The sequence below is a fragment of the Mycteria americana genome, chromosome 6 (genome assembly GCF_035582795.1).
Source record: "Mycteria americana isolate JAX WOST 10 ecotype Jacksonville Zoo and Gardens chromosome 6, USCA_MyAme_1.0, whole genome shotgun sequence".
Lineage (NCBI taxonomy): Eukaryota > Metazoa > Chordata > Aves > Ciconiiformes > Ciconiidae > Mycteria > Mycteria americana.
This window is the reverse complement of record NC_134370.1, coordinates 35,171,648-35,199,498: the sequence shown is the minus strand read 5'-3', so window position 1 is coordinate 35,199,498 and position 27,851 is coordinate 35,171,648. Positions and strand designations below refer to the sequence as shown.

General features: G+C 40.8%; 1 protein-coding gene across 4 annotated transcripts in view; it reads right to left on the bottom strand.

Moving 5' to 3' along the window:
- Nucleotides 1–27,851, bottom strand: part of ARID5B (AT-rich interaction domain 5B) — a 124,404-nt gene that overhangs the window by 38,035 nt on the left and 58,518 nt on the right. For 3 of the 4 annotated variants that reach the window (XM_075505287.1, XM_075505288.1, XM_075505286.1), the window contains one exon: nucleotides 1,280–1,392. In XM_075505287.1, coding sequence (XP_075361402.1) covers nucleotides 1,280–1,392 — 113 coding nt within the window. Of the gene's footprint in view, nucleotides 1–1,279; nucleotides 1,393–2,871; nucleotides 3,025–27,851 lie in introns of those variants that run through there. The other variant, XM_075505289.1, reaches the window with a different exon arrangement.

The following is a 27,851-nucleotide window of genomic DNA, read 5'->3' as shown; positions in this document are numbered from 1 at the left end:
TCTTTTATTGTCATCAACAGAAGGCACAATTTTAACTGAACTCCTAGGGAGGAGGAGGAGGTGGAATTTAATTTGCCTTCCTATGAGAAACTGAGAGCAGAACACTTCCACTTGACCTCTTTAACCTCCTAATCTCCCAGGACATTCACTGCATACAACAATACCAACGTAAATGGATCTATAGATTCACTGTATTTCCTAAAGAGGTGGTCACAACAATGGAAGCATTTTCCAGATACACATCCATCTAATTTATTGAAACAATGGATTCGGGAGAAGTTGGCCTAAAAATTCAGTCTATGCAAACCTGTTTAGCTCAAAAGTATCACAGTGACAAAGTTCTGCCTCAGATAAAAATCTACAAGTATTGCTCTAAGTAATTTTCCGTCTTTGCATCTCACAGTTTCAAATTAAATCATCTTGAAAGGAGCCATTTGTGCTTTTTTTTTAAAGAGAAAACCAAACCAAATTCCTATTTAAAACCACACAGACAACATAGAAGATAGGATGTAAATTACACTACAGAAACTCCATTTTTAAATATTTTAAGGAAAAGACATAAACCCATAAATATCTAAAAGATTAGTTCTATAAACACAAATCAACGATCCAATTTTTACTTGCAGTATGGGCTAAGCACTGCAGCACATACAGAAGACTCTGTAAAAGCATGCACTATCCAACAAACCCTGGAACACGCAGCTCAGCACTAAGTATTAAAGAAACAGCCCAGATTTTTCTTTTTTAAGCTTTCATACTGACTTTCTGCTTCATACTGAATTTCTGCTTTGTCTTTTTTTTTCTAATTTTAAAAAAGTCGAGATCTTAACATCAGGGTAATGTCGTTTGTGTGTGCTTCTTAGAAACCATTACTGAAGCGGCTCTTGTTTCATAGTCTGTTTATCTTCAAACTTATATTTAGAAGTACATTGTAACAGGGTGAGCTGCTCCCTGGTTTATTTTTAATTCTAAGATACTGTCACAAACTATGTTTGTGTGTCACAGAATGTGAAAACTAACACTAGATGCCAAGAAAGCTTAAGCACTACCAGTTACCAACAAGCTGATAGCATTAGGTTGTTAGGTGATTATAGTTGCTGGTAACTTTGAATACAGACATGAATTAAAGTGAAGAATAAAACTATTGAAAAAAATTACATTTATCTCTCCAAGAAAATAAGTTACATTCTAAATTCGAAACAGCATGCCGGGAAACAAAGGCAGGGCTGTACCTAAAAAGAGAAGAGTGTACTGAAAAGAGTATTATTAAGTGATTTACCTTGGCAACAGCTTTGCTTTCAGAATTATTGTTGGAATCCTTAATGCCATTTAATGAATCTCTTCTCTGTGGGCAAGGCTTCTTTTTGCGCGGTCTGCCTTTAAGATTTGGCGCTGAAAATTAATGGAGAACAATTTGAGCACATTGTCTTATACTGCATTCTTAACAGCTGAAAGCATAATAAATAATTCCACTACAATCAGTCACAGAAATGTACACATCTGTCTACAGTAAATGCTTATTACGAGATTCCCATCCTCCATGGGTTACATCTCGACACGCTATACGTTTCTATAGAATATCCCCCAAGGCTAATCTATTCTGCTTTCACATAACTAATTAATATAAAGTCAAACACTGGTCTCTGAAGGACTCAGAGAGAAAGCACAAATATTTCTCCATGGTACAAAAAAGAACAAAATAGAATATTAATAGGTAACTTTGCATTAATCAGCCTGCTGCATTTATTATTTCTAATCTTCAAGTAAGAGTACTAACTACTATTTCCAACTTTTGGAAACATCTGGTTTTGGAAATGTTCTGAAATATTGAAATTCCTTATGGCTCCAAGAAATGTTTATATATCTTGTCATTCCTGTCAAAGTTCTTCTAAAAATGTTAAAAAAAAAAAAAATTACCCCTGAGTCCCGAAATGGATCAAAAAACCCCTTAACAACTAGTTTTGGAAGTTGACAAGTACTGAAATAAGCGATTGTTTCATAAGGGTTACATGCCACACATATAAATTAACATGAATCACTTTCAGTTTTGTCCAATTCTTAAGATAAAACAGCTCTGAAATAACACAGTGACTAAATCCTAACTGTGCTGAGCCATACGTAGAATGGGATATGGATCATCATAAAAAATATCAGACTCATCTTTCAATAGTGGTATTACAATATAAATTATGATCACATATAGAAATAATAGATGAAGCAGATGTTTGCTCATTATTACGTGTCCTGCCTGCTTTCAGATTTAAAAATCAGCCTCCGACTACTATGGCAACATTTAAAATTATAAACAATCATTAACTAATGACTGTACCGAAGAAGATAATTTCCTTTAAACCTTTAATTTCTAGGTAACCATTGTCTTCATTACTTAAAGGGATGATTAGAACAATGTCAGAAATCTAAACACCACAAACCTCTTGAGTGCCTTCTAATTGTTTCTAATCTTACATTTGTCACACAGTAAGCCAGTGGTTTCAGGACATTTTACATTTTAATTAGTTTGCAAACACAATAAAGGGTGCTAATTTGATTTTATAGTTTGAGTAACAGTGTCATATTTGGTCTGTTCAGAGAAAAAGAAAAGCCGTGGGTTTAAAACCAAAAGTCCAAAAGACACATCCTTTTTCTTCCCCCAGCACTGGCACATGGTAAATATATATATATGCATGTGCGTATGTGTGTAAGTCTGTATTTGTGTCTATATAAAAATATGTTTATCTCCCTATAGAAATATCTCCATCTATCTCCAGTGAAGCACATTCTGCTTATTGAAAAGTACTGCAGAAAGCAATTCTGAAATTGTCATCTGAGGCTAACATGCAAAATCAAACAAAGAGAGAAAGAAATTATTACCCATTCCAGTCGACAAACATCTGCCTGATTTATATCTGTACTCATGAATGCTACAGCATGTGACTGCACACTACGTCGCTGGAAGTCTCGACTTGGTGTGGATGTCAGTCTTACACAAAATGAACACTAAGAGTATTTGCTCCGTGCTTACAAATCCCCTCCCCCAGCCGCTCCATTACTCATATAAACAGAGATGAGCGACTCGGCGGGAGCGTGGGATGAGCTCCGAGGACTCCAGCGCCGGCTGCCAGACTACCAGCCCTGGCCACGCCGCCCTGCCTTATTTATAAACCCCGCTCATCCCTCCGCCTTTGATGTCTTCCCGATGCCTACTTTTTCTTGAACACAGCCTGGATGGGATGGACAGATCCTTGACCACGGTTAGCCCCAGCGGTCGCACCTTCTTTAAAAAGGTACTGAAGAAAATAGAAATGTTCCCTCAATTTACTACACCCCTGCACACCGGTTAAAATGTTAAGCTTCGAATGAATGGATCCCCCGACCCAGTCCAACCAACGGCTGGAGAGAGATGTGGTTCAGCTAGGATCAAATACACTTGCATGTGAATTACTTTTTCTTTCTTTTTTTTAATAAATAAAGAAACTAGTTCAAGGCTCAATGTTTTCCAAACATACTTGTTATCCTGAGTTTTGGCACTGTACTTTGTATCACACTATAAAGCACTTCTAATGTTTTGCTAAAAGCTTTAAAAGCAAGAAGGCATTTGTTCCTAAATTCCAGGTATATTGAGCTTGCATATAAACACTGTTTGAATTGGAGCCTTCCACGGCAGAACTGGCACAAACCCACTATAAAATGGGGTATTTGCATTCTCCTCGTGGCTCAGGAGCTGCAGCCGGGAAGGTCTGTCTGCAGCACACACGAGGACCGTCCCACACGCGGCATCGTACGACTTCAAATCACTTTAAGCTATTCCAGATCAGACGCACAATTAACAAGAAAGCAGCAATAGGAATTAATAACAGAAGAGAAGGCCCTTGCCTCTAGTATCTACTCTGTAAAAGAAAATATTTGAAAGAGTTCCAGTCACACTTGAAACAAAGCCATTAACATTTGCTCCCTAAATCATTATAAATAAATGTATTATTCGAAGATTATTTATATTTCAGCTATATCCATTTGGTTCTCTTGAGCTAGGAAATATGACTAAGGCCAAAGGAATAATTTACAAGTCACACACTTGTTTTATTTTTCATTTTTTGTTTCATTTATGACATATTCATAAGCACACTGAAGATTTCTTGATTTTCTTATTCATAATTATTTTAAAGCAATTTTACAAACATGTTGTGGCTTAGTCCCAGTCAGTTTTCCTGATTACATTGGATGTTTAGTATGTACTGGACAGCTAAGTGAATACTCCCTGGTTTTTTCTGCTTTCTGGTGGAGAAGGACTTCTGGCATGACTACCTGAGAATACCTGAAACAACTCAATTTCATCATGTTTGTGCATATGGCTTTCAAATTCATTGTCTGAAAGCATTTGTGGCAGTGAGACCTGATAACTTGTACATTCCCAGAAGGTGAGAACATAAGCAAAGCAAATTAAAGTAAAAATTTGAATAAATAAGTACAGAAAAAAGTTTTCATTTATTTGCCACCTCTTTAGTCTAAAGTGCCTGAAACAGGAGTACAAGAGATATGACATACTACCAGTTTAAATATTTTCTTTCCTGTGCATTTGACAACATGTTTGCTTTTGCCAATTTGGTTTTTTTTTTTCACTTCCTTCCTTTCTTTTTGCTTCCTGATGTATCTGAAAGAGGGGAAAACTCAGCTACTGAAATGTCCACTGGGACCCTTGGTGGGCTGCTGTGAACTTTTTTTGCCTCTACATAGGTGTGATTCAAAGGCTCAATACAAGCATAGCATAGCATAGCATAGCTGCCCTATACACTTGAGGTTTGGGATGCAAACCAGAACACCCCCATGCCTGCAATCAGCAGGTGACAACGCCCTGGGAGAGCACAGCTGCTGCTGTTCAAGGAAGGTAGGCATGGAAGGGCTGTCAGCAGAGACGTACACCTGGTACAATACAAATGGCCCAAACCTCTGAGTTCAGACCTCCAGAAGCAAAAGTGCATTCATCCACTTGAAGCCCACACACACCTGTGCCTTGCTGACTCAAGGAGCCTCTTCTTGAGATTACAGTTCATCCCAAGTTTGCTAGTCATCACAAAGGGCAAGTTCATTTAGAAAATGGCAACGCACAAGAAATTCTTCCCTGCAAAATCTGTAGGTGCGATAGCAATCCAAAGCCTAGCAGGGAAATCCATGTCACCTGCTGAGGTCTGGCAAACATTTCAGGTATGACCAAGTAAAACACAGCCAGCTGCAAAATGCACACAGTACGAGCTAACGCTCCTCATGTTCGGAGAGCTGGAGGAGCACGAGGGCACGCTTCCCACCTTGGGCTGGTTATCTTTCCCATACACGTCACCATTGTGCCTGCTATCTTTACCCATCAACAGGAGTTCAGAGGGACCATTTCAGCACTCCTTGGATGCCAGTTTTATATCAGCATGTTGCTTCCTTGTTTCCCTGAGCAGCAGATCCAGCTGGTGTCATTTAAACAAACCTGTCCCTCAGAGCCCACCAACCCAGCTGGCCCCGCAATGCAACCACCACCGCTTGCAATGCTGCCTACTGCTGCAGAGGATGTTGAGGCTGTAACATGGGGTTTCACAAGGAATCAAGCAAGAATCCAAGATGAACGAAGACCTAATTCAAGTGCAAGCATTTGTAACCGTAAAGAACAAAAGGTGTGATTATTAACTAGTATGCATGTGGTGTGGACTTTGTTTTTCAGCTGACTACTAACTTGGTGGTAAAAGTCTTGTGCTCCTGATTAAGTGAACGCTTGTGAAATGGATATGTCATGAATATCAACAGTTACACAGGCCCTGATGACAACCATATCTTAACAACTCTTCCCATTCTGGAGTATGTCTTATTGCCATCTCGGTTGTGAATTCTCAGGGGAAAGAAAATTATTTATAGGAATCTGCCCAGAGACAGGAATGTTTTCTTTCCCTCCATGTTTGAAAGGGTCCCTGGGTGTTGTCTGGAAATAGGTAGTCACCGCAAATCACACAAAGATCGCTGCTTGCTGTTTGACATGAGGGATCAGTACTTCTCGGAAGACCACAAAACGTTAACTCGTGATTGAGCGGGACACAAGGAGACTGGGCAGAAGGGAAGACAGAGAGGGCCAGAAGGTGTGGAAAGAGACAGCTACACTGCCCACCCACTCAGAAAATTCACAAGGTTGTGGCCACTGCTCTCCTGCCACCACCACCCTCAGCTGCTCAACTTTCAGGGACACTGTCTGCTCAGCAGGACATGGGAAACAGGAGCATTTCCAAGCCTCGCTGCCTAGTACAACTCCCAGCTCTGGGTTAAACCCAAGGATGGCAAGTTCTATGCAGGGGGAAGAGAAGCACACAAAGAGAGGGAGCTGCCAAGGTCAGCTATGATTAAACACTACATATGGTGGAAAAGCATAGGCTGCCACAAGAAGACAGCATCTCTACCAGCCACCTTCTTTACCTGCATCCCCAGGAAAGGGAAGTGACCGCTGGACTTACCATCTCCCTGTTATCAAGTCAGCTTCACTTGAGCCATGTCCATGCCAAGAATGCAATATACTACATACACACGGCCACCCCTAGATGCACAAATAAGTGAAGAGAAAATGGCTGTGGTTTTGGGGTACCTGACTTTAGCAGGTTAGTTACAGTAGAATTATCTCTTTTTTAGGAGCCTGATTACCATTGGAAGTCCAATGAGTTCCACCCTCCCCATAACACTGTTCTCTAGATGCACATATTTTGGCTGATGTAAAAGATGTGTTGTTATAGGGAGGGTGTTAAAAAAATAGTGGCCTTCACACAGCTGAGGTCAAGCTATGTTGGCACTTTGTCAAAATCAGTGGTGTAGCCAAGAGTTTTTAATGAGCCTGGAATGCATTACTTCATTTGTCATACCTGGATCACTTACTCATGCTGAGTCCAAAATAACCTTGGACCTCGTTGGCTGCTCAACAAACCATGTAAGTAAACAGTACTGTACTGATGCCTAAAACATGTACCTTTTCCTTGCTCACTCCACATTACTTACTTTAGAGAACATCTAAGCAATTGTAATGCCCATGATCAAAGTTCTTGCCTTTTCCAGGCCTCTCTGATCTGCATAACTATTTCCTGATATGACTTTTGATTCTGGCTTGCTGGTACTCCAGGTTCTCAGAAACACTTCAAAAGTGGGAGAAAAAAGAAAAAAGGAAAGAAAAGGGAAGGACGGCATTGCCGTATTTCGCTGAGGAATGTACTGGTATAGCTGCTCAGCATTGCTAATGCAATTACAACTTACACTGCCAACCAGATTCTGGCTGCCTGTTGTTTTTGTGACCATGTTTCTGTCCCTGTGCAAAGATGAAGGAAAAGGAAGGAACAACAGCATTTTTGCCAACTGCAAGAGTATGACAACACAAAAAAACCCACCTGAGCTTGTAAAAATGTCCAGGGCCATCAGCAAAGAAGGGCCAGTGGAAGATATGGGTCTACATTTAGGGTGGGCTTACACAGTCAGGTGAGCTCTAAACATGAGAGGTGGGAGTGCACCAGAGGGAGGTAATCACAAAGCCAGGATTAAGGTGGAGCGCTGGAAGGTGCAAGAAGTTAATAAACAGGGATGTACTGTGGTGCTGGGCTCAGAAGAGAAGTGTGCTCGCACGAGGCAAGCTGCAGCACACCTGCTAAATGCATCAGCAGTCTCTCCTGCCTGTAGGACACCTCGCAGAACATCTCCTCACAGAATCCTTTTGCACTGTGCCAGTCCTTCATACATCTTCCAGTTTTCACACACGTGCACAAAAGCTGCGATATCAGAATGCCTGGCCCTAAGCTGCAAAACCGTCAGTAGATACAAAACAGACTAGGAGACTTTCCCTCTTACACAGGTGGAAATGGCAGGATGTGTCAGATCACAGAGCTATTCATGATTCAGGTGCCAAACAGAAGCTGGAGGTGGCATACGGAGGTGCCTGGCCATCGAAGTCAAGGTGAGAAGAATGGTCTCAGATCTCCAGAAAATCCATGAACCAACCATGCCTGCTGGCAGGTGGCAAATAGCTGGTTGCTGAGGACACCCCTAAAGCAGCCTGGCAAAAGTTAGCTCTTGGCTGAAAAACATGCTTACATGTTGCACCTTTTAAAGTGTAATGAATAGAAAGTTAACAGTTTTAATGGTTTTAACACTTAGCCCTCTAGGGGGCTTCTGGCATTCTGCAATCTGAAAGTTAAGAAAAGCATATTGCTATATTTAAGCACGGTCTCAGAAACTGTTCAAAGGTTAGTTAATCTCGCATACTGTTCTGGAGTCCCAGCTGCTTCCTTGATTTCCTTGTCGCCTCCATCTCTTTGTTTTCTCTCCTTCACCTCATTCCCTTTTCTGCATCCTGAGTTCAGGATCTTACATTCCATTTGTTTTCCTTTCACCCCTCAAAGTTTATTTAAAAGCTTCTCCCTCCTGGAAACAGGGTTCAAGAAGGAGGTCCTGGGGCATTTATTGCCCAGGCACACTGAGCAGAGCTGGTGAAGAGAAGCAAGTTGCAACTTACCATTGCATCAAAGGGTCAGACATTAAAGTGGCCAGAAAAAGCAAAAGATCAGACTACACTAAAAAAACCAGACCTTTGTTTAGGAAACAACAGTATCAACTGAATTTGGGGAAATTCTCTACAGGATCCTAAGTACACCTATGGAAGTCAGTGATGAGCACCTACCAACAACTAAAGCTCCCATTGAGCTCTGGAGGTCACACAGCCTCTCCACAAACACACACCTCTTGCTTACTCAAGCGGCATATAAAACAATTTGAATATTAAAACTATTTTTACTAGACTTTTTCTAAATGCAAACACTTGTTTATTCCTTTCTTTATAACTGAACATGCCAGACCTGACCTGGAAACTCCAGAGTACAGCAGCGAACAACCTTGCAGGGATCCACACTGCTTTCAAACCCACACGGAGAAAGAGCGGACTTGTGTAGCCATTTCTGAAAGTTTTGTTTTGGAAATGAGATATCCCATGCTCCATGTGGGGAAAATCAATTTGCTACCTCTCTAAAGAAAACATTCCTCATTGGGAAATAAGTGAAACAGACACTTCCTTGTGTGGATTAATGTGGAGACATATGACTTGCTGCAGACTGTTGTTTTGACCCCCCTCCTGACCAGACAATCTCTGAAAAAAGCAAAAAGGTGGTATTTTTCATGGATTACAGTTCAGACTAGCATTGCTTTTAATAGAAAAGTTAGAGGCATTGCAAATACCAGGTTGGCCAATTATGCCAAAAATTTAATGTTTTTCATTTCCATGGAGGACAGGGACAAGATTCAGGACGAGGCTTGGAGTCTCGTTTTCTTCATTTCAGCATGGTTGGAAGTTAAGACTTTTGCTTGATCCAGGTTTCTTTATCTCCTGCTGACTAATTTGGGTTTTAAAAAAAAGGAAAAGTTTTTTTTTTTTTTGGACAAAATCTATACATGTGTTAGAAATTATGAGGTGCAGTAAATTGAAAAGGGAAGCTGAAGACTTCAGAGAAAAATCTATGCCTGACAAATACGTGACATTCAAGTAGACCTTAGAGCAAATTAAAATAATAATAATACTAAAAAAAAATCCAGTGTAGGCCTATTACTGGCTACAGATGACAGGATTGTTATTAATGATTCAAAAAGAGGCAGAAGTGTTTGGTAAATATTTGTTCCATATTTGCAAAGAAGCCAGATTATATGCTTGCAAAAGAATATAATTAAAGCCAGTCAATTGACTTGGTTTTACAGAAACCAGATCTTAAAACAACAAAAAAGAAAAACAAACAAAGCACCTTATTTTATACTTTGAAACTACAAGCTTGGTTAGAGAAACTAGCTGCACACGTGGAACTTACCTGCATTTCAGTAAGACAGCTGATTTAATACTAGATAACACTTCGATTAAAAAACAGCACTACGTAATTTTATTCAAGCATATATTAAATGGATTAAGAACTGGCTAAATGATAGAGCTAAAAGCAGGCATCAGTGGGGAATGTCTATCAAATGAAAATATTTCTGGTAGGATTCCACAGGGGTTGCTCTTAGCCTTGCTAGTATTCAACATTTTCATCAGTGAAATAAATATAAGGCCCCTGACTAACATTCACACTGACACAAGGACTGGCACAATGCTACCACTGAGTCACACAAACGAGTAATCAGAAGGCAAAATGGACCACGCAAGCTCTTCAGTACACCTCCAGCATGAAACCCATGAGCAAGGACTACAGGCCCCACTGACCAAGCCAAGGGTGGCACTTCACAGGCCACCCCCCACAGGAAATTCAACATACCATGGTAGGAAGATGCTGTGGCCAGAGAGGTCTGCCCTCAAGGGGGAGGTCTGAATAACTCAAGCTGTGCTGGGTTTGAGCAAAAATGACTGTGAAGTCACTTCACCAGGTAATATGAGTGCCTCAAAGGTGAGAAAAAGCTGGCACTCAGAAGTGAGGAGGCATAACCAGGCATGCCTAGGCACTGCAGTCCACATATATGATCTAATGCCAGTATATGGAGGCATGTGTATGACCACCTTTCAGAAGACCTTTCAGGAAAAGCCTGAGCCAGACACAAGCTGGTGTGCACAGGGCAGGAAGAAATGCATGCAATTTGAGGGTCTTTGTCAAGATACCAGACTGGAGCTGGGCGTCCTGCCTCAGCCACAGCGAGGGCTGGGTCCAGGCTGCTGCCGGAAAAGCCTTGCCGCTGAGGGTGGCTGCAGCAGCCTGGCTGGCTGCACAGAGGAGGCGTCCAGCTGTCTGGCTGTGGTCCTTGCAAAAACAGCTGTTTCCCTTCTCCTTCAGAAAAAAGGTGGTGAACTGGATGAAAGCATTTGCCGGTAATTTTGGCCAATGAGCCACTACTTGGGGTTCATACCAGATTAGATGACTCAGGGGTTCTTCCAGTGAGAAACTGCATGAGTATAGGATCAAATACAGTAAAGTACCGTGCTATGCACGACAAGGAACATGAAGAGCTGTAGCCTTGATTCATCAAAGTACATGTCTAACTCGTAAAGACCTAGAGCATGCAAAGACCTCTGACGACCTCACTGGGGCTATTCGCATTTTGAGGCTGAGCCTGCGTTAAGCATCGAACACGACCAAGCCAGCATGACTCACTCTGTCACTCAAGGGAAAGTAGCATTCAAGCCCTGAACAAAGAAATCGTCATGAAACACCACGTGCTTGGGCAGCATCACAGGATCAGACATGGGTTCATCAAGTTTTCCTTTCTCTCAGAAATCTGCAGTCAATCTCCAGCCCCCATGCCCTCCATCCCAAAAAGTCACCTCCTGGGAAGCAGCACCCAGTGGACAGGGGCTTCACTTTCTGTAGGAGGGTCACAGCAATACTCAAGAAGTGCAATTCTGACTTCTTAGAATAGTCGGGGTTAAAAAAAAAAAGAAAAAGAAAAAAAAGCAAAGAGAGGAAAGAGTGAGCAGACACAAACGGATTATGTAATAGCCAAGACAAAAGCAGCGCAAACACGGCAGCGAGAAGCAAAAATGCACAGCAAACCCATGCAAGTCAGCCTAGCTCATCAAAACTCAGCAGAACACCCAAGGTAGACTTCCCATTAGAGGGCTTCAGAAAATAAAAGGCAAATAAGAACACACAGCAAATCTTAAGGCAGCTTTCCTAGCAATATTTCCTTTTCTCTCCAGTAAAAGCCAGCGTTTGTGAAATTGCTGTCTAGCAAAGTCAGCAGCACCCAATGGAGACGTGACCTACATACCTCGGAAATACAATAGATACATAGCCAATCATATCCACGTAGATAGGCAGATGAGATGGGCTAATTGACTGGTAAAGGATGGACGCTGTGTATGAATCTAAACAGGCAGAAATTCATGCAAGAAGCATAAAATGGACGGTTTCCTGAGACCTTGCTTTTGGGAATGACAACAGAGGGTAGGAAGCTATGATCATCCAGTTGTGCACAATGTGAAAATGACAAATATATTATTTAAATCTCTTGCATTTCTGATTTGTAACTGATTATATAAGAAAGATTTTTTTTTTTTAGTGTAAGAATATTACAATTTTCTTCCATTTTTTTTCTTTGCACTTGATCATTGCACTGTGAAGTAATCAAAACCTGTTAGGCATAATCAACCTGCATGAAGATATTAGTAAAGTGACAGGTAGAAACTAGAGAGTAACCTCCCCCCTTGATGCCTCCATTCAGCTGCCACCACGAGGACTACACAATGCATTAGGTGGAAACAGGAGCAGCAGCCGTAGCCTAAACCCTGCTCCCATTCACATCTCTGGGTCATCACCAACTTCACCAGCAGCAGTTGGTAAGGGCCGTGCCAGGCATCCTGTCGCAGTGCACACAGCTGTAAAGAGGTTCAGGAATAACCCTGCTTCTGCAGAGAGCTTGGGACAAAGCCCTTGCACCCCTGGGGACCTGCATACACCTGACACAGCGCTTTATGCTGGGGTGCGGAGGTGATGCTGCTCTCCATTGCTGAGCAGCAGAGGAATCTACACTTTTTCACCGGTAAAACGCAGCGGTGGTAACTCTGGTAACTTTGTCAGGCTGTGTACGAATAGAAAGGGAATCTGTATAACCCCTAAAACACCTGAAAATAGTGATTCTAAAGTCCTGATGGTAAGATCATGTGCCTAGGTTTAAACAAGTGCAAACTCTGTGAACTCGGTGTAATCACCCCAAACATCAACACAAACAGAATTGAGCCCATCTCTGCGTTACTGTCCCAGTAAATCTCTAGCACCCGGAAAAATCCAAATAAAACCGAGCTGTAGTCATTAATTTATCTGAGCAGGGCAGGGTTTAAACTAAATATGAAGTCGGTTGTGCAATATTCTTTCGTAGTCAATATTGGTTCTTAGGAAATTATCTGAGTGAATTAAGTGGAGGAACTATTAAACAATTTACACACTTCCTTGTGTTTTAGATGTCTAATTATAGCCGTGCTTGTCTCTCCCCGCAGAACTGTTGTATACCACATGGTACACATATTTCAGCATCCAGCATTATTAACTCATGACCGACTGTCAGTTGATCATTATCTAACACATGGGGTCTGCAAAAAAAGCCTTATTTGGGCAAAAGCAGGCTTCTGACCCGCTCCCGCTGTATTTTCCCCCAGCAGAACTTCAGTTAGATTATTATTTGCTGTCAGTGGAAACTCAGAGGTTACATATGTGAAATCTGCAGTCAGGAAAAGAAATCCTTACCGAGTTTAAACACTTAGTTGATATTAAAACCATCTCCAGCTCGGTTCGTTTAAAGAAAACTCTCAGTTGCCCTCTAGTGTCACCTGGCTGCCATGCCAGGCAGCCCGCCTGCCGCTCACCGCAGCCAAGGTCACAAAATTTAACCTGATTTCATGCAATGAGATTTACTATACGTGTAATATTTCGTATAAAAGGGTGAGGGGGGATGCTTTTCCCTTCTGGAAATTTCAGGGCTTGGGCCCCTGGAAGCCCAGAGCTTGCATAATGTTTACCGCTGTAATTGCAGCGCATGACACACAGGTTTTATGAGCGAGGATCTCTGAAATCACTCTGTGCGCTGCACTCCATAAAGTTCATTCATAACTAAAAATAGACTAATGTACAAACTGATTTAGCATTATACTGAAGCTAAGGAACATAGGGAGTCTGCAGAATTCCCTAATATGGAAGAGAAGCTGAGTTTTCAAAAGCAGCAGTTTATTTGTTTCTGAAAATGGACAACATATGTAAAAGATTTAATATACAGAACCAGGTGTATATATAGCATAGATCTTCATTCATGCCCATTTTCGTTCTATATAAAGACTTTATACAGCCTGAAACTATAAATTTAATAATAGATTACTAAATTAAGTCTGCACAATCACTTCATAAAAAAAAATCATTTCAATTTAAAATACAGCTGTAGGGGTTTGGACAATTTCCTGCATAATAGAGGCCCATCCCTGAAATGTAAATAACACCGGTATTAAAACAAGTCAATCAGGCACATCAGGAAAAAAAAACAAAAGGTACATGAAAACAGAAATGCATTTTCCAGCCTATCCTAAGTAAGGATGCCAAACCTTTATTTTATTTGAATGCTGCTTTGATAAATCACTACTGCTTCAGCCGGCTTTCTTCTTTTTTATTCCAAATGTCCTGTTTTTCCTAAGAGAAATCCAGGGCTGATTAAGTCTTAACATTTTGAATACACCAAACCATCAGGGTTTTGCAATAAAAATTATTCACTTCTTTCCTGTGTACCATCAGCATTCTTAAAATACTGTTACTATAAAATTAAACAGCATGCTCTTCAGAAATGCATGACGTTGCCTGCTCTGTTTTTTTCAACTGCAATTGTGCAATTTTAAAATTCTCTTCTTTCTCAATGCCTTTTCCCCAAACAAATACCTTTGATAGTTATAAGATTAAAAAAACAAGTTAGACTTTTTTTTTTTCTTAAACTTACAGGTCACCTGTAATATTATTGACAGATTACACAGTAAAAATGACAAACATTACTTTATTTGGTATATATCCTAAGTTAATTATAAGGCTTTCTCTTCTTAATTTGACAAGACTGAAATATCACAAGAAGTACATATGGCAATTCAGAAAATATAATCGGGGAAAGGCGAAATGAATATTTGAAAAGACAAATGATTTGATTTGCATAACCAGATATTTGTAAGGCACCGCCTTTTTCCACTGCCTGAATAGCACTTTCCAGTTGCTCTCGCTCTCACAGCATAGCTCACAACCGCAGTAATTGCCCTTTCTACCCTGAAGTGTTGCCCCTGTTAGCGACAGAAGGCTTTTGCCGGCAGCAACCAGCGATGCTGTGGGGCACTGCAAAGAGGAGACATGGCGCAGCTGGGCAAGGAAGCAGCACTGGAGGTGGCAGGACCCCCTGTTCAGGGACCCTGACCCACTGGCTCCAGCCGCACGTGCTGCCCCATCATCCCCACTTTTCAGGGGAAGGCTGTCTCTCCGCTTCAACCTAAGCCAGGGCCCCAAAATACTGAAATTGCTACTGAAATAATAAAGGGGGTATTACAGTCCTACTTGACAGGGGTTGGTCACGGCTACGCTACTTGCTCTACGATCCTAGTGACCGAACCTTGGCTCTCAAGTAGCAGGAAGCTTGTAGTGTTTCCAAGCCCAGCTCCCAAGCCAGGGGGACATAACAAGCCCAGCAGTGGGGAGCAGGGGCTGGGGAGTAACTTTAATACTGACCTGTAAAAGGCTATTGCAGTAGGGATGCAACTGGCTGCTGAGCTCAGCATCATCCAGCAGTGTCAGGGCCCACCTGCTCCCAGACCCATGTCTCAGGGGAAGGATGGGACCCCTGGCAAGTCAGTGTCCCCCTTGCCTGCAGACCGGTCTCTTGGGCTGTGCCTTTCTTTAGTTCTGCACAATACCTGACGTTGTGCTCTGTGGGATTAGGCTGCTGGAAGACTGGGAGGTTCAGAAAGCTCAAAAACTTCTTTTCTCTGCCTCATGAAATACACAGCAAGAATTTTATTGACTAATCCCGGTCAGTCCCCTCCTCCTGATAGCATCTGGAAGGGCTTTCAGATTGCATGGGAATCCTATCCTCATTTCCAATAAAGGGATTGCTCCACTCCCAGATTTACCCGCTCTGCCTGCTGCCAGATCCAGGTTTTTCCTAGAAGCCTCCCCACCAGCCATGACCTGATGCTGCTTTGTTTAGGAAATCTGACAAAGTGACATGAGCAGCCAAACCTTCTGTATATCTAATTTTAAACAGATAAAAGTAGCACCAAGACACATCAGCACCTCTCTTGGATTTCCAAGTACACTATTAAGTAGACTTGGACTTCAACTAAGGTGAATATGAAGATTCATTGTCCCAAGAGATAAATATTGACTGAGGAAAAGCAAAGGTCAAATTGGTCAATATTTACTCAAGAAACTCTAAATCTTGATGCAGTGTAACATACACTCTGAATGTCTTAATCAGCTACCTCTGGAGGTCTTTTCATTATGACTAAGGATTTCAAAAGCACAATCTTCTCCCCTCTAAAGTTCGTATTTTAAAAAAAAGAAACTCACGCACACCTACTGCAAATAGGAAGCATTTCGTGCCTACGGCCTCAGCAAAAGGAGATGTGTTGATTTGCAAATGCTATCTGCCCAGTCTGGATGCCAAAACTCAGTCGCCCTGACCTCTGAAGATATGAACAATAAAAACTTTCTGACTCATCACATGACAGTATTTCAGACTACTATGAACAGGTTTTCTTCTTTGGTAAGGATTAATGCACTCCCTTCTCCCTCCGTCTCAAATATCTGTAAATTAAGGCTGAAATTTTATCTCAGGCTTCTATTTCACATAAGGAATTACTTTGAGACAATGTCAATCGAGAGCTTTGGGGGAGTTACAGTCCTATTATTTATTGTGGCAAGTATATTGGTCCTATTATTTATCTAAGGTTTCAGGCTTACTGCCTGATTTCTGAAGGTCTTCTACCATGCTATTTTTGTCTGAAGCCACAGTGCTATGGACTCTTCTTTCCACAGAACAGCACTGTTGAAAAGAAAAATTCCAGGAAATTTATAAAGGCTGATTTTTCTGAAGATGCATGAGGAAGGAAGATGCATGAATCCTCTGGAGTTTCAATGAGGTTATTCCCTGAATTCCACTCAGCACCTTCACACTCAATGACCGGGAAGGTACCAACCCTCCTACTCCTCTGTTCATTCAAATGGTCTAGCATGGCAGGTAAACTCCTATTTCCAACCTTTTTCTTCACTAAACAGTCAAACATAGCACAGATTTGTTGCAATCACCATGGAGATTAGCTGGTTTCAAATTAGGCACAAACTGTTTGTTTCCTTTGCTATTTTTATTGTGCTTTGAGCCTATTATGCTCCTCGCACCCTGCCCTTTCTTTATCTTTACTGGCAAATGAGAAAATCTTACTTTATTGGGAAGTCAAATCCTAGCCACAGCTGCTCCTGAACTCAGTGGGGGAACGGCGGTGGTCCCCCCGTCTCAATTGCCTTCCCTCTGGTTGGCAACCAAGAAGTCTGCACGAGGTCAGGCTCCACTGATGAGATGATACAGAACGTGCAAATGAAGTCCCTGTTAGCTGGAAGAAAAATGTGGGCCTTGCTCTACGCAATTTCATAGTTAGGCCTACTAGGGATGGAAGAATTAATTTATTCTCCACAAGAGGGAATAATAGGTAGGCTTTAGTCTCACGTCTGCAATGGCACGAATGAACCACCAAGGGCTGCCACGACAGAAATGGCATTATCCTGGCATAACAAAGAGGGACCAGGATGAGAATGAGGATGGGACTGTACAGTGAAGGGGGGCGAAAGGCGAGTGCCTGGCACGAGGAACAGGAGGACTGAAGCAATGGGGAGCCGGGGAAGCCAGACTTCTAGGCAGTCTGGATTACACACAGAAAGCAAATAAATCCATGACCATGAAGCCAGGTGCAAGTGTCACTCTCTCACCAGGCAACACCTGGGCTACTGCAGCCAGAGGCTACTGAGCACCCTCTCGCCGTGGAAAGGCTGTCCTGCACCACCGAAAGCATGGAGAAGTTGTTATTTGACTCCCAAAGACGTGAAGTCTCTAACAGAAGTTCCTTTGGAGGTGCAGAAAAAGACACAAGGACCGATAGTGCTGAATGCAGGTTTCCCACAGCCCAAGTCAATGGACCCCCTGTGCCAAAAATGCAGCAGGCTGGGATCTGACAGTCCCAAAGACACGTATGCCAAACACAAGTCTTTCCCACAGTTCTGTGACAGGTACATCGCTTCTTTTAAAACAGCATCAAGTCTCCACTAAAACATCCCTCTGCTTCTGGAATCACACAATCCATAATGTGGAACTTAAGTTTAAATTCAAAGACCAATTAAAAAAAAAAAAAAATCAATGAAATGCTTTTATGAAACAGGAGATTGATCTGCAGCTTAAAACTTCCAGTAATGTAATATTTTAGAACTTTAATAAATAATGCTTTTATCTTGATTGCAAAATAATACCCTGCCATGAAAACACAGAGCAGAGGTAGGAAACTGTTCAATGAGAATTAAAATGTCACACTTTGCACAGAACGGAGCATTACAATTATTGGTGAAACACATTTTTCAAACTTGTTAACACAAAATTAACAATTACATACATCACTTAATTCTATAAGTGCATATCTCTCGAAGTACCCATTAGCTAACCATGCCTAGTTCAGTTTTAATATACATGCAGGCTTTGCAGCACAGAGGGGATGTAACTATGCGAGTGCTGGCACAGTAAACCCTGAAATGGCAAGTGCTATTAAATTGAGATGCAATCACGTTGAAAGGGAAACATTAACAAACAGCAGACAATTGAGAAGAAAATACAGGGCGCTTGTGTTCTAATACATGTGCTTCAAAACCTTATATAACTATTCATTGTCTAGTTCATCTGGCCAGGGGCCCAGTTTGCTCTATGCTATGCTATACTAATTTTATAATAATAAACTGTTACACAAGCTTTATGCAGTCATGCATATGAAGAGGTTGTGGAAGACATTACATTTGATTATCTTTTTAGCAAAGACACCATCTTGAAATTAAACATAGCCTGGTAGAGGTATATATGAGTTTAAAAAAAAAAAAAGAAAACAAATCTGAGTGTATCATTAAAAACAAAAAAAAAGAAAAAAATCCTTTCAGAAAGGCTCTTTTCCTCCTCTGAATATCACCTTCACATTATGCATGACAGATGAATACCACTAATCCCATAATACAATGCAAGAATCTGCATGTTCCTGGACTATGTTCGTTTGAAGACAATCAGTGATTTTTGGAAATGCATGCCTTTTTTTTTTTTTTAAATACACCTTCTTTTCGTAAAAACAAGGCAAAATGGTTTACAAAGCCAAAAGGAATGCGTGAAATAGCTGAGGTTTAAAAACCCTTTATGTTATTTGTTGCTTTAGCATGAACCAACATGAACCACTGAGATGCTTCAGCTAAGATTTATCTGTACCACAAAACATTTTGTAGGATAGTAGTTGGAAAACATGGGGATGAGAGAGACAGGGCACAAAAGCGTATACAGTACAAACCAGATGCGATCCAGAAAAGTCATTTCATATTCCACATTTGTCTATGGAATTGTCTGAGAATTTTCTGCTGAACATTATTTCCAGGTTTATCACAGCGGTTCAAAACTGGCTATATTTAGTCACTGACCAGTGCCAGAAAGCACTACCAGACTATAGGATCATGGCATATTTTAAGTTTGATATCTCATCAACCATCAAGGCCAGAAATAAATGCCTTTTATAATCAGAAAGAGTGAAAGCCTCCGACCTCCAAGATACATAAGGGATTTTTTTCAGCTCTAAGTCACCAGATATCAGCCTCAAAAATCACATTATTCTGATTACCATTGTGCGTCTGCTACTTCTCGACCACCCCCTACATATTTTGATTTCAACATTTTAACATCTAATCTAAAAAACCCCCCTAAAGCTAGTGAACCAATGTTTTATGTGGGGCCCCTGAGGCACTTCCACATGCAAATACCACCACCGCATACCAAAAGCAAAGAGTCAGCAGTCAAGTGGCACTGAAGTCAATGGGTGTAGGAGCAAACCCCAAAAAGCTTTAATGCCAGATTCTGACCTAAATCACATCACTGTCAATCCCAAGTAATTGACTCCTGTGGATTTACATGAGTGGAAAGGAGATCATAATCTTGCTCTTAACCTTTACCTTTGAAGTAGAGATGGTCATAAATCAAATTTTTCTATCCAACAGGAAAATGTCAGAATTTCATCATTTTCTGCAAATCGGGGCAGGCAGTCAAAAAAGTTCTGAGCAACACTAATGGGCAACTATCAGGGTCTTTAATTTTAACATGTCTAATGAAAAGAAACCAACTGAAAACTACTTCTGCAGATCAGAATTCTTTTGTCTCAAATGGTTTTGACATTAAACTGCATCCCGCTGAACTGTGGGTCCCAGGGCCCTGTGCTCCTGTGCTTCACCATGTCGAGCACTGAGTGCTGAGCGCCCTGAGCCGCTGCGATGGTACAACCACTGGGGAGACTGTGGAGCAGCACCAGACCTCGTCCGGGGAAAGGGACGGGTACAGGATGTGGCCACACTAGCATCGCTGTGGCACAGCTGTCCCCAAGAGTATGTCAATCCAGCATGATAAAGTTCACTCTTTCCAACGGTAGGCCAAACATTTTATTTGAACCTTTCTGATGAAAAAAAAAAAAAAAAAAAAAAAAGGAAAAAAGACCAAAATCCAAACAGACATGTAGTGGCTGTGGGCTGTTACTGCAGAAAAGATTTCCATTTCATTCAAATGGCATCCTCCAGTGACAAAAAAAGCATCAAGGACTTGACTCAGAAGAGTGAGAAAACCTCCTGTGAGGTAAAAGTTATGCCAGAATTAAAATGCAAAACGAGAAGTGGGAACCAGGTGGCAACGCAAGAGAAGGGCTGAAGCCAAGCCTCATGCAAGGGGTTTGTCTGGCACTTAGACCCATGCCTGAAAATCTCCACAGAAGGAAGCAGGAACTTTACCTATTCTCTAGCTGCAGGTGAAATACAACACAAGGTGGCAAAACTTTCCTCAGCCATTAAGGAGTGTTTGTTGACTTTCTATAATTTATTTTAACCATTGTTACATTGTTTTGGTCTAGGCTCCCAAAACTAAGAAGACCCAACCAACTGCAACCTCCTGCAACTGCTTCTGGCTGCGCGACTCGTCTCATCTCTGCATCTGACTGACATGCAAAGTTGGAGCTCGTATTTGCTACTTCGGGATTGTCTGATTTTCATGGATATTCATGCTTAGACCCAAACAGTCAGCACAGCCCTGACGCCTTCTCCAGCTCACCTGAAATGGGAGCTGATGTTTCTGCTCATTCATCTCGGCTTCCTTTGCTCTCCCGAATATTTCTGATGGTTGCTAGGCAACTATTGTTGAATACATGCATGAGGCATTAATTGTCTGAGCACTTTAAAAGAGGAAAATTCTTTAAAACTGAGGACATTGCCATACCAAAAATAGGATATTTCCTTTATGAAGGGCAACACTCGTGGCTGGGAATGTTGATGGCTGCAGTATGTCAGAGGCTAGATGAGTCACCGAGATTACTCACGCGCAGCGCAGCACAAAAGAAGCGTCTTAGGAGACCTGACTTTATAATAAAGTTTTATTTTAAATGAAGTGCTTCACATCTAGTTTTATCTTCTGACTGCTGTCATTGGGATATCACAGTCCACGTTTTCATGAAATTAGTGGTGTTGGGTCCAGCCGCTGTTACAGACAGTGTTAGAACTTACCGAGTGTATCAATTCACTACCTTCTAAACCCAAAATGGCACCGGCAAGTAATCCTCCTCGCTACACTTCAAAGAGATACTGTAGTCTCACTGCTGATCCTAAGTGCTCTGTGCTCCTTACCCGTAAATGTGGATTTCATTTTATAGGGTCTTTTTTTCCAAAATACATTCCAATGTCATGATCAAGCTCTAAAGACAGTAAACACAGACTTCCATAAATTGACTTAAACTTCTAAACTAAACAACTGCAAGGATTTGCAGCTAGGTAATTTTTGGGGTTTTTTTGTTTTATAACAAACCCATGTCTACCATAACCAAACATTCACAATGTACATGTATTCATCTTAATTACAGGCTGCCTTTCAAAACAACCAACACCAAAAACCCCCAAAGAACCATCATTTTTTTGGCAAATCAGTGAAATGATTATGGTCCGTTGCAAAATTGGGATGCTATAAAAGAATGAGGGCAACTATACCGCTAATTTTGAACATGGCATTCTGAGCTAAGAGCTGCTAATGACCCTGGGAATAATCTTTTCCCTGTTTTTCAAACTTGTGCTCTACCTCTGTGGAAGTACTGTAATGGGACACAGGCTCATCTCAGCAAAGTTCAGCTGAGGTTTGTAAGACTTCTAAGATGAAGATGAAGTGACTTATTTAATCAACGAAGTGAGAAGTAGAATCATCAACACCTACTTAAGTAAACATGCCACCCCACAGCAAAGAGCTGTTTTCACTGGGTTTAACTTCTACTACTACAGTTGCAAATCCAGAGTGAAACACAGGAGGGTGATGACAGAGCTGGAAGGTTGCACAGTACCTCTCTGTTGAAGCTGCAGCAGCATCTGTGAATGTCACCCATGTTAGCAGGATGATCACATTAGCCTTTTCACATACTCTCTTACCCTTTCTGTGGGCTGAAACTGCTGATTTCAAATAAATTCCTCCTCTTCTATTACTCACTTGTTGCTAACACCTGCTTTTTAATTAACATGCTCTTTAAAGCTCTTACGCAAAAAGGTAAGGTGACTGGAGATGTCTGTGAAGACTCATCAGGGAAGACTCATGAAGTCGGTACAGTAAGTCTGTAGATGATCTCGCAGTGTGTTGCTGCACATTTAAATGAGATGCTATTGAGTTACATTTTCCATACTTCAACTGAGGAGACAGCCCTTTGTAGAAGTTACTGAAGTGGCCTAAAATGGACCAGATCCAATTCTCCCTGAGCTGATCTCCCCATCTGAGAAGAGGCAAGTGACTGATGAGCCCTCAGAGACTAGAGCAGAGGAGCACACTGCCTGGTTGGTGCTCCAAGAAAGGCAGCTGCTCATGGTGGATGAAGACTGGTAAGGAGAACAAAGAGGACATGGTGTATCAACAGCCACCAAGCTGGACCAGTGAAGATACAGGAGTTTAGCTCCTGATGCACCAGCTTCCTGTGTAACCCTGTTCCTCAGCCTCCGGTCCACAGAGCAGATACAAAGCTCTGTCTCGTCTACTTAAGAGTGTAAGCAAATTTTAGGAAGGTTTGATTTATTGTACAATGGACACAAGATCCAGCACAATCTAGCCTTTACTGGCCCAGATGCTACAAATTACATATATTAATACAGTAACAGTTTTTAAGGTCAGAACAAATTAGCAGGATATTAGCACCTTGTTTACCTATACAGTATCAAGAGTGACCACTGGATGAAGACAGCATCTCTTCCTTGAGTGAGGATCATGTCTTTTGGAAAGCAGTCTTGATTTAAAAGATTCAAGTAATAAAGAATCTATGTTACTCCTGGCTAAGTTGTTCCCATGGTTAATTACCCCTCGCTGCTAGATAATTGTGCCTTAGGTTCAGCTTTAATTTATCTGCTTCCACTTTGAAGCACGGGGTCCTGTTATGTGTCTGTTTGCCAAACTAGAGAGGCCTCTACCGTCACAGGTGGTCTCCTCATGGACGTACTAACAGACTGTGATCGGGTCCCTTCTTAGCCTTCTCCTCCATGCACTAAATGGATTGACATTCTTTAGTCTTTCACTTAAAGGCAAGTTTTCTGTGCCATGAACTGTTTTTTGGGTTGTTCTTACTTAACCTTAAAACTTAACCCTGTCCAGTATTTCAATACAATGTGCAAAGCATGGGTATCAGAATCGGGCACAAAACTGAAGGTGGGGAAAAATCTCTCTAATAAAGTCTTCCTGCTCTTCCATGTTCCTCTGCAGCCCGTAGTTCAGAATAATACATTTGAGTATTAGTAGTGCAGTTATCCCATGAAATTGTATCACCCTTTTTGCAGAAAGCCATCATCATTTGACTGACTGACCAAAAATGTTAGCTCTTAGGGGGTTTGATAATGATTTCCTCTACTGTTATATGCAGCAGTAGTAACACCTCTCTATTTCTTCTCACTATTCCCCTGCTTATTCATCTAAGAACCATGTTTGCTCTCCTACTCTAGTCAATTGGTTAGCTATCATTACCCTCAAGTAATTTATGGCATTAAGACCAACACAGCAGCCTGGAGGCACAAGGAAATGCTTGTCTGACCACTAAAAGACCAAGATACAGCTATATATAATACCAAGGCCCAAACTTCATCTGAACTGTAAACTCTCACTGCTTCACTGGCCTTTGGCCCATAATGGACAATAAATCAATTAAAAGACATTACAAAGTCCTAATTGCCAATGATAAACCTACAAAAAAAGCAGTATCTTTTTTTTTTTTTTTTTTTTTAATTTGCCTTCCTATTCAGTACTTATGCATAAGACCAAGGTCCTATGAAGAAACTACCAGCATCCACTGGCTATCGCTGGGAAGATGGATGCTCACACTGTAATGCATTGGTACCTTCTCCAGTGGACACAAGCAAAAAGGGATTGCTGAGATCTCTTTATCTGTTTGCGTAAATGATAAACTAATTCATATATTGTCCATGATCTGTCTGATCAGGTTTACGAAGATGCTGACCAGTAGTGAGAACTTACTTAAACAGCACTAGTGTCAACAGAGGGAAAAAACCTCCTCTGGATCACCCTTAATGCTCTCACTTGATTTCAGAGAGAGAAAACTATAGCAAGAATTTTAATGCCCTGTTTTGCCTCTTTTGCAATTTGATTTAAAAACAAATTCACAAAAACCCAGCCACGTGGAATTTAAATTCTGCAGAAGTCTCACCCACTAGTAATTACTACTGCAGTGTTTAAAATGTTAAAAGAAAACAAATCCAAACCTGAACAAAACACTATTTTTCAATCAATTTTCTTCCTCTGATTTCTCTCCACATTGCATCATCTCCCAATTACTGTGATTTTGCTGAGTGTGCCAGTTTCTTAAAGACACAGCTATAAAATGTATGGACTAATTGTTGAGCAGAACTGAAGAGCTATTAAAACTGCAATAGTACAGCACTTCCAATGGTAGTCTATTATTTCTACATGATTGGTTTTGCACAGTCCAACTCATGCAGTGAAACTCTTAGATAAATTAACTCCTTCATTTTGACATAAACATCAAAGGGAGAATTAAAGGAGAATGAACATTATTTTCTGCTGCTATTTTAGACATACTGTTCATAACACCCATGCATGTTCCTGGAAAGTTACAAATTATTTAAATTGAGAAAGTCATTTGCTGTTTTATCAAGTCTGTAATACAAAAAATTTGGCTCCAGAATTATCTCATTTTCCCATTTCATGTTTCCCTGTCATCTACATGGTAGAGCATGTTTACAGAACTTTATAACTATAATATACAATCCAGTCATTTCTAAACAGCTCTATAAGAGTAAGTCTGAAATGTACACATTTTAAAGATTACTTACTGAACACCAAACCCTTTCCCAGCTGTTTTAAATTTTGAATTTCCCAATAAATGAATAACATACTAAAAAAGCAAACAAGATCTGACATTATTTAGTCTAAGTTTCTAAAATGGCATAACATCTGTAGCTAAAAACAATTTTGAATAACTATATTTAACTAGAGCAGTATTCTATTATTCATAGCTCATTTTCCTTACAGACTAGGGGACTTAATGTGGTGTTCAAACATTTAAAACATTTCTTTTAATTGTTTAGTCCTTCCAACAGCCAAACTGCAGCAAAAAGGGGGGGAAAAAATCTTCACTCATATCTTTTATATATATTCATGTGACCAACCCATGATCTCAGTTAAGTGCCACAACTGTTCATTAACACACATCACAGCCCCCCAGTCAGCACTGTGAGCTTTGAAACCATGCCAGAGGCAGGGGCTCAACAAATGGCACTTTGACCTTTTCACTACTAACTTCAATCTTTATTAAAATCTCTAAGACGTCAGCTCTGTCTCCCTCTTTTACCATCTTTTATCTGCTCCCGAAATACCTAATATTCATTCATTAAACGGAAAAGTTTGCTACATTCTTACGTAAGGATAGATTCCCCTTTCACTTGCAATTGGCTTGTGAAATGCCTTTGATTAAAAAAGAGAATGAAACGCCCCCTCCCCCTGCCAAACAACTCTAAATTCAGATTGCTCACTCATTTCCAGGGAAATCAAGCATGCTGCCTAATATTAAAAAATCTCGCAGCATCCAGGCAAGTTTAGCTCCATTTTATGTTCCTCTTATTAAATTCCAACTTAGGAACACACAAAATGCTCACCCTGCTCTTTGCTTGCTTTTTTAATTTCATGTTTGCATCTTCACATCTTCAGCCTGTGCATTTGTAGGGGGATAGACTGATTTTTTGCCCAGCAGGGTTTCCATTCCCTGCAATAGCCACCAAAACCAGTAGTCCCATGGAGTAAAATGTAACTACAGACAAATAGAGGCTTTGATCATTTTTATGGTGCTCAAACATAGATTGTGCGGGGGAGAGAAATCACGCCTTCCCCCCCCCCCCCCCGCAGTAATTAACTAATTACATGTTAAGAAAAAATCAGAAAAAGTTCACATAAGTCATTTATATGTTTTTATTCTTTGTAAACTTTCTGGCACACCCTACGTGCTTCATTTCTTGCTTTAAATAAGTAAGTACTGGAAAATATGCATAGTATTTGGAACTAAGGGGAATGACATATTAATTCAAAGTTTGCTTTGTCTAAGTTTGCGTTTTCCAGATTTGAAATGAAACTTCAAGGAAACCTACAACATGCCTGCAACCTTTAATTTATAACCCCCTTCACCCATGGATTATCTAGAAGGTATAAGCTATTCATTTAAGCGGCAGAGTGAAGTATCATCATTAGGTGGCTTAGTTGCCTGGGATACTACTATCAGCCTGACCAGTAGGGAACCTGGGAAGCCTGAGCTCCAAAGGGGGAAAAAGTAAACAAAGTAATGAGTAACAGTTACAGCTCCTTAAAATGTGTACATTAACCTTGGTATTGGGAAACTATTTGCTTTTTAGAGGCAGCACCCTCCGATTGAAATAATGACAAATATTTTGGAAATTCCATCCCAAGCTGAAATGAAATTACTCAAGTGCACTCTGGGAGAACAAAGCTTTTTAGTATACCTTCAAATGAACTCAGGTAAGTTTACAAATGGCCTATACCTAAAAGACCATTAACTAAAATTACATTTGTTTTTATTGAAAGACAGCCTCAAGTGCTGACATGTAATATATGACATGTGATACATAATAATACTCTTAAAACAGTTCTGACATAATATCTCCCAAGGTATAATAACCACAAATGACTGCTTTAGTTAAGAACTAGCCAGGAGCAAAGTAGATCCATGTAAAAGTAGCTTTAACCATAAATACCTCAACAATATTTTATGTCACTTTGTAAAAAAGTTAAAGGAGTCCCATAATAATTAACAACAAAAACTTCATGTTCTTTACTATTGTATGGTGGTTGTGAAAGGTTATTTCATAGTCCCGCAGCTGCCAATGCTGTAAATTATGCAGGCACCAAGAAGCATTAAGGAGAAATAATAGCAATTTAAACTAAGGCTGACGTAATTCATGATAAACAGTCATTGGAAAATATTACAATGTTGTCTTTTTTGAGTGGGTTTAATCAGAAGAATGTGACCATATTCTGACATAAACCACTTCTCTTTTCCATTGGATGGGCATGAGAACGGGGGCCCTTCCCTGGCCGCAAAGGTCTCCCCTGCTCCCGGACACCACTGAACCCTGGCATCCTGGCGATGCTGCTTGCAAGGCTTGGGACACCGATGGACCGAAAGCTCTCCTGAGACAAAGCTCAAGAGTCTAGGCAGGCCTGGTGGTCCAAGGGAGGCACCAAACAGGGGAACAGTCAAATAAGGATGCTCTAATGAAGGCATACTGCAACTAAAAAAAAGATGGCTGCAGAAATGAAAACATGTATAATGGACACGGCTCACACTCATGATGAATGCAGCTTGCCTTACTGTTCGTTATAATGACAAAAAGTGGTTTTGATAGCTGAATCATAAAACTAGCCATCGAGTGGAAATCTTATATAGGAGGAATTAGTCATTTATATCTACAATCATTTAGTGAACGGACACCAATAAAACAGATGCGTGTGTAACAGATGACAAACCCCATGTGATAAGTTACATTTATCAGGCACAGAAGAAT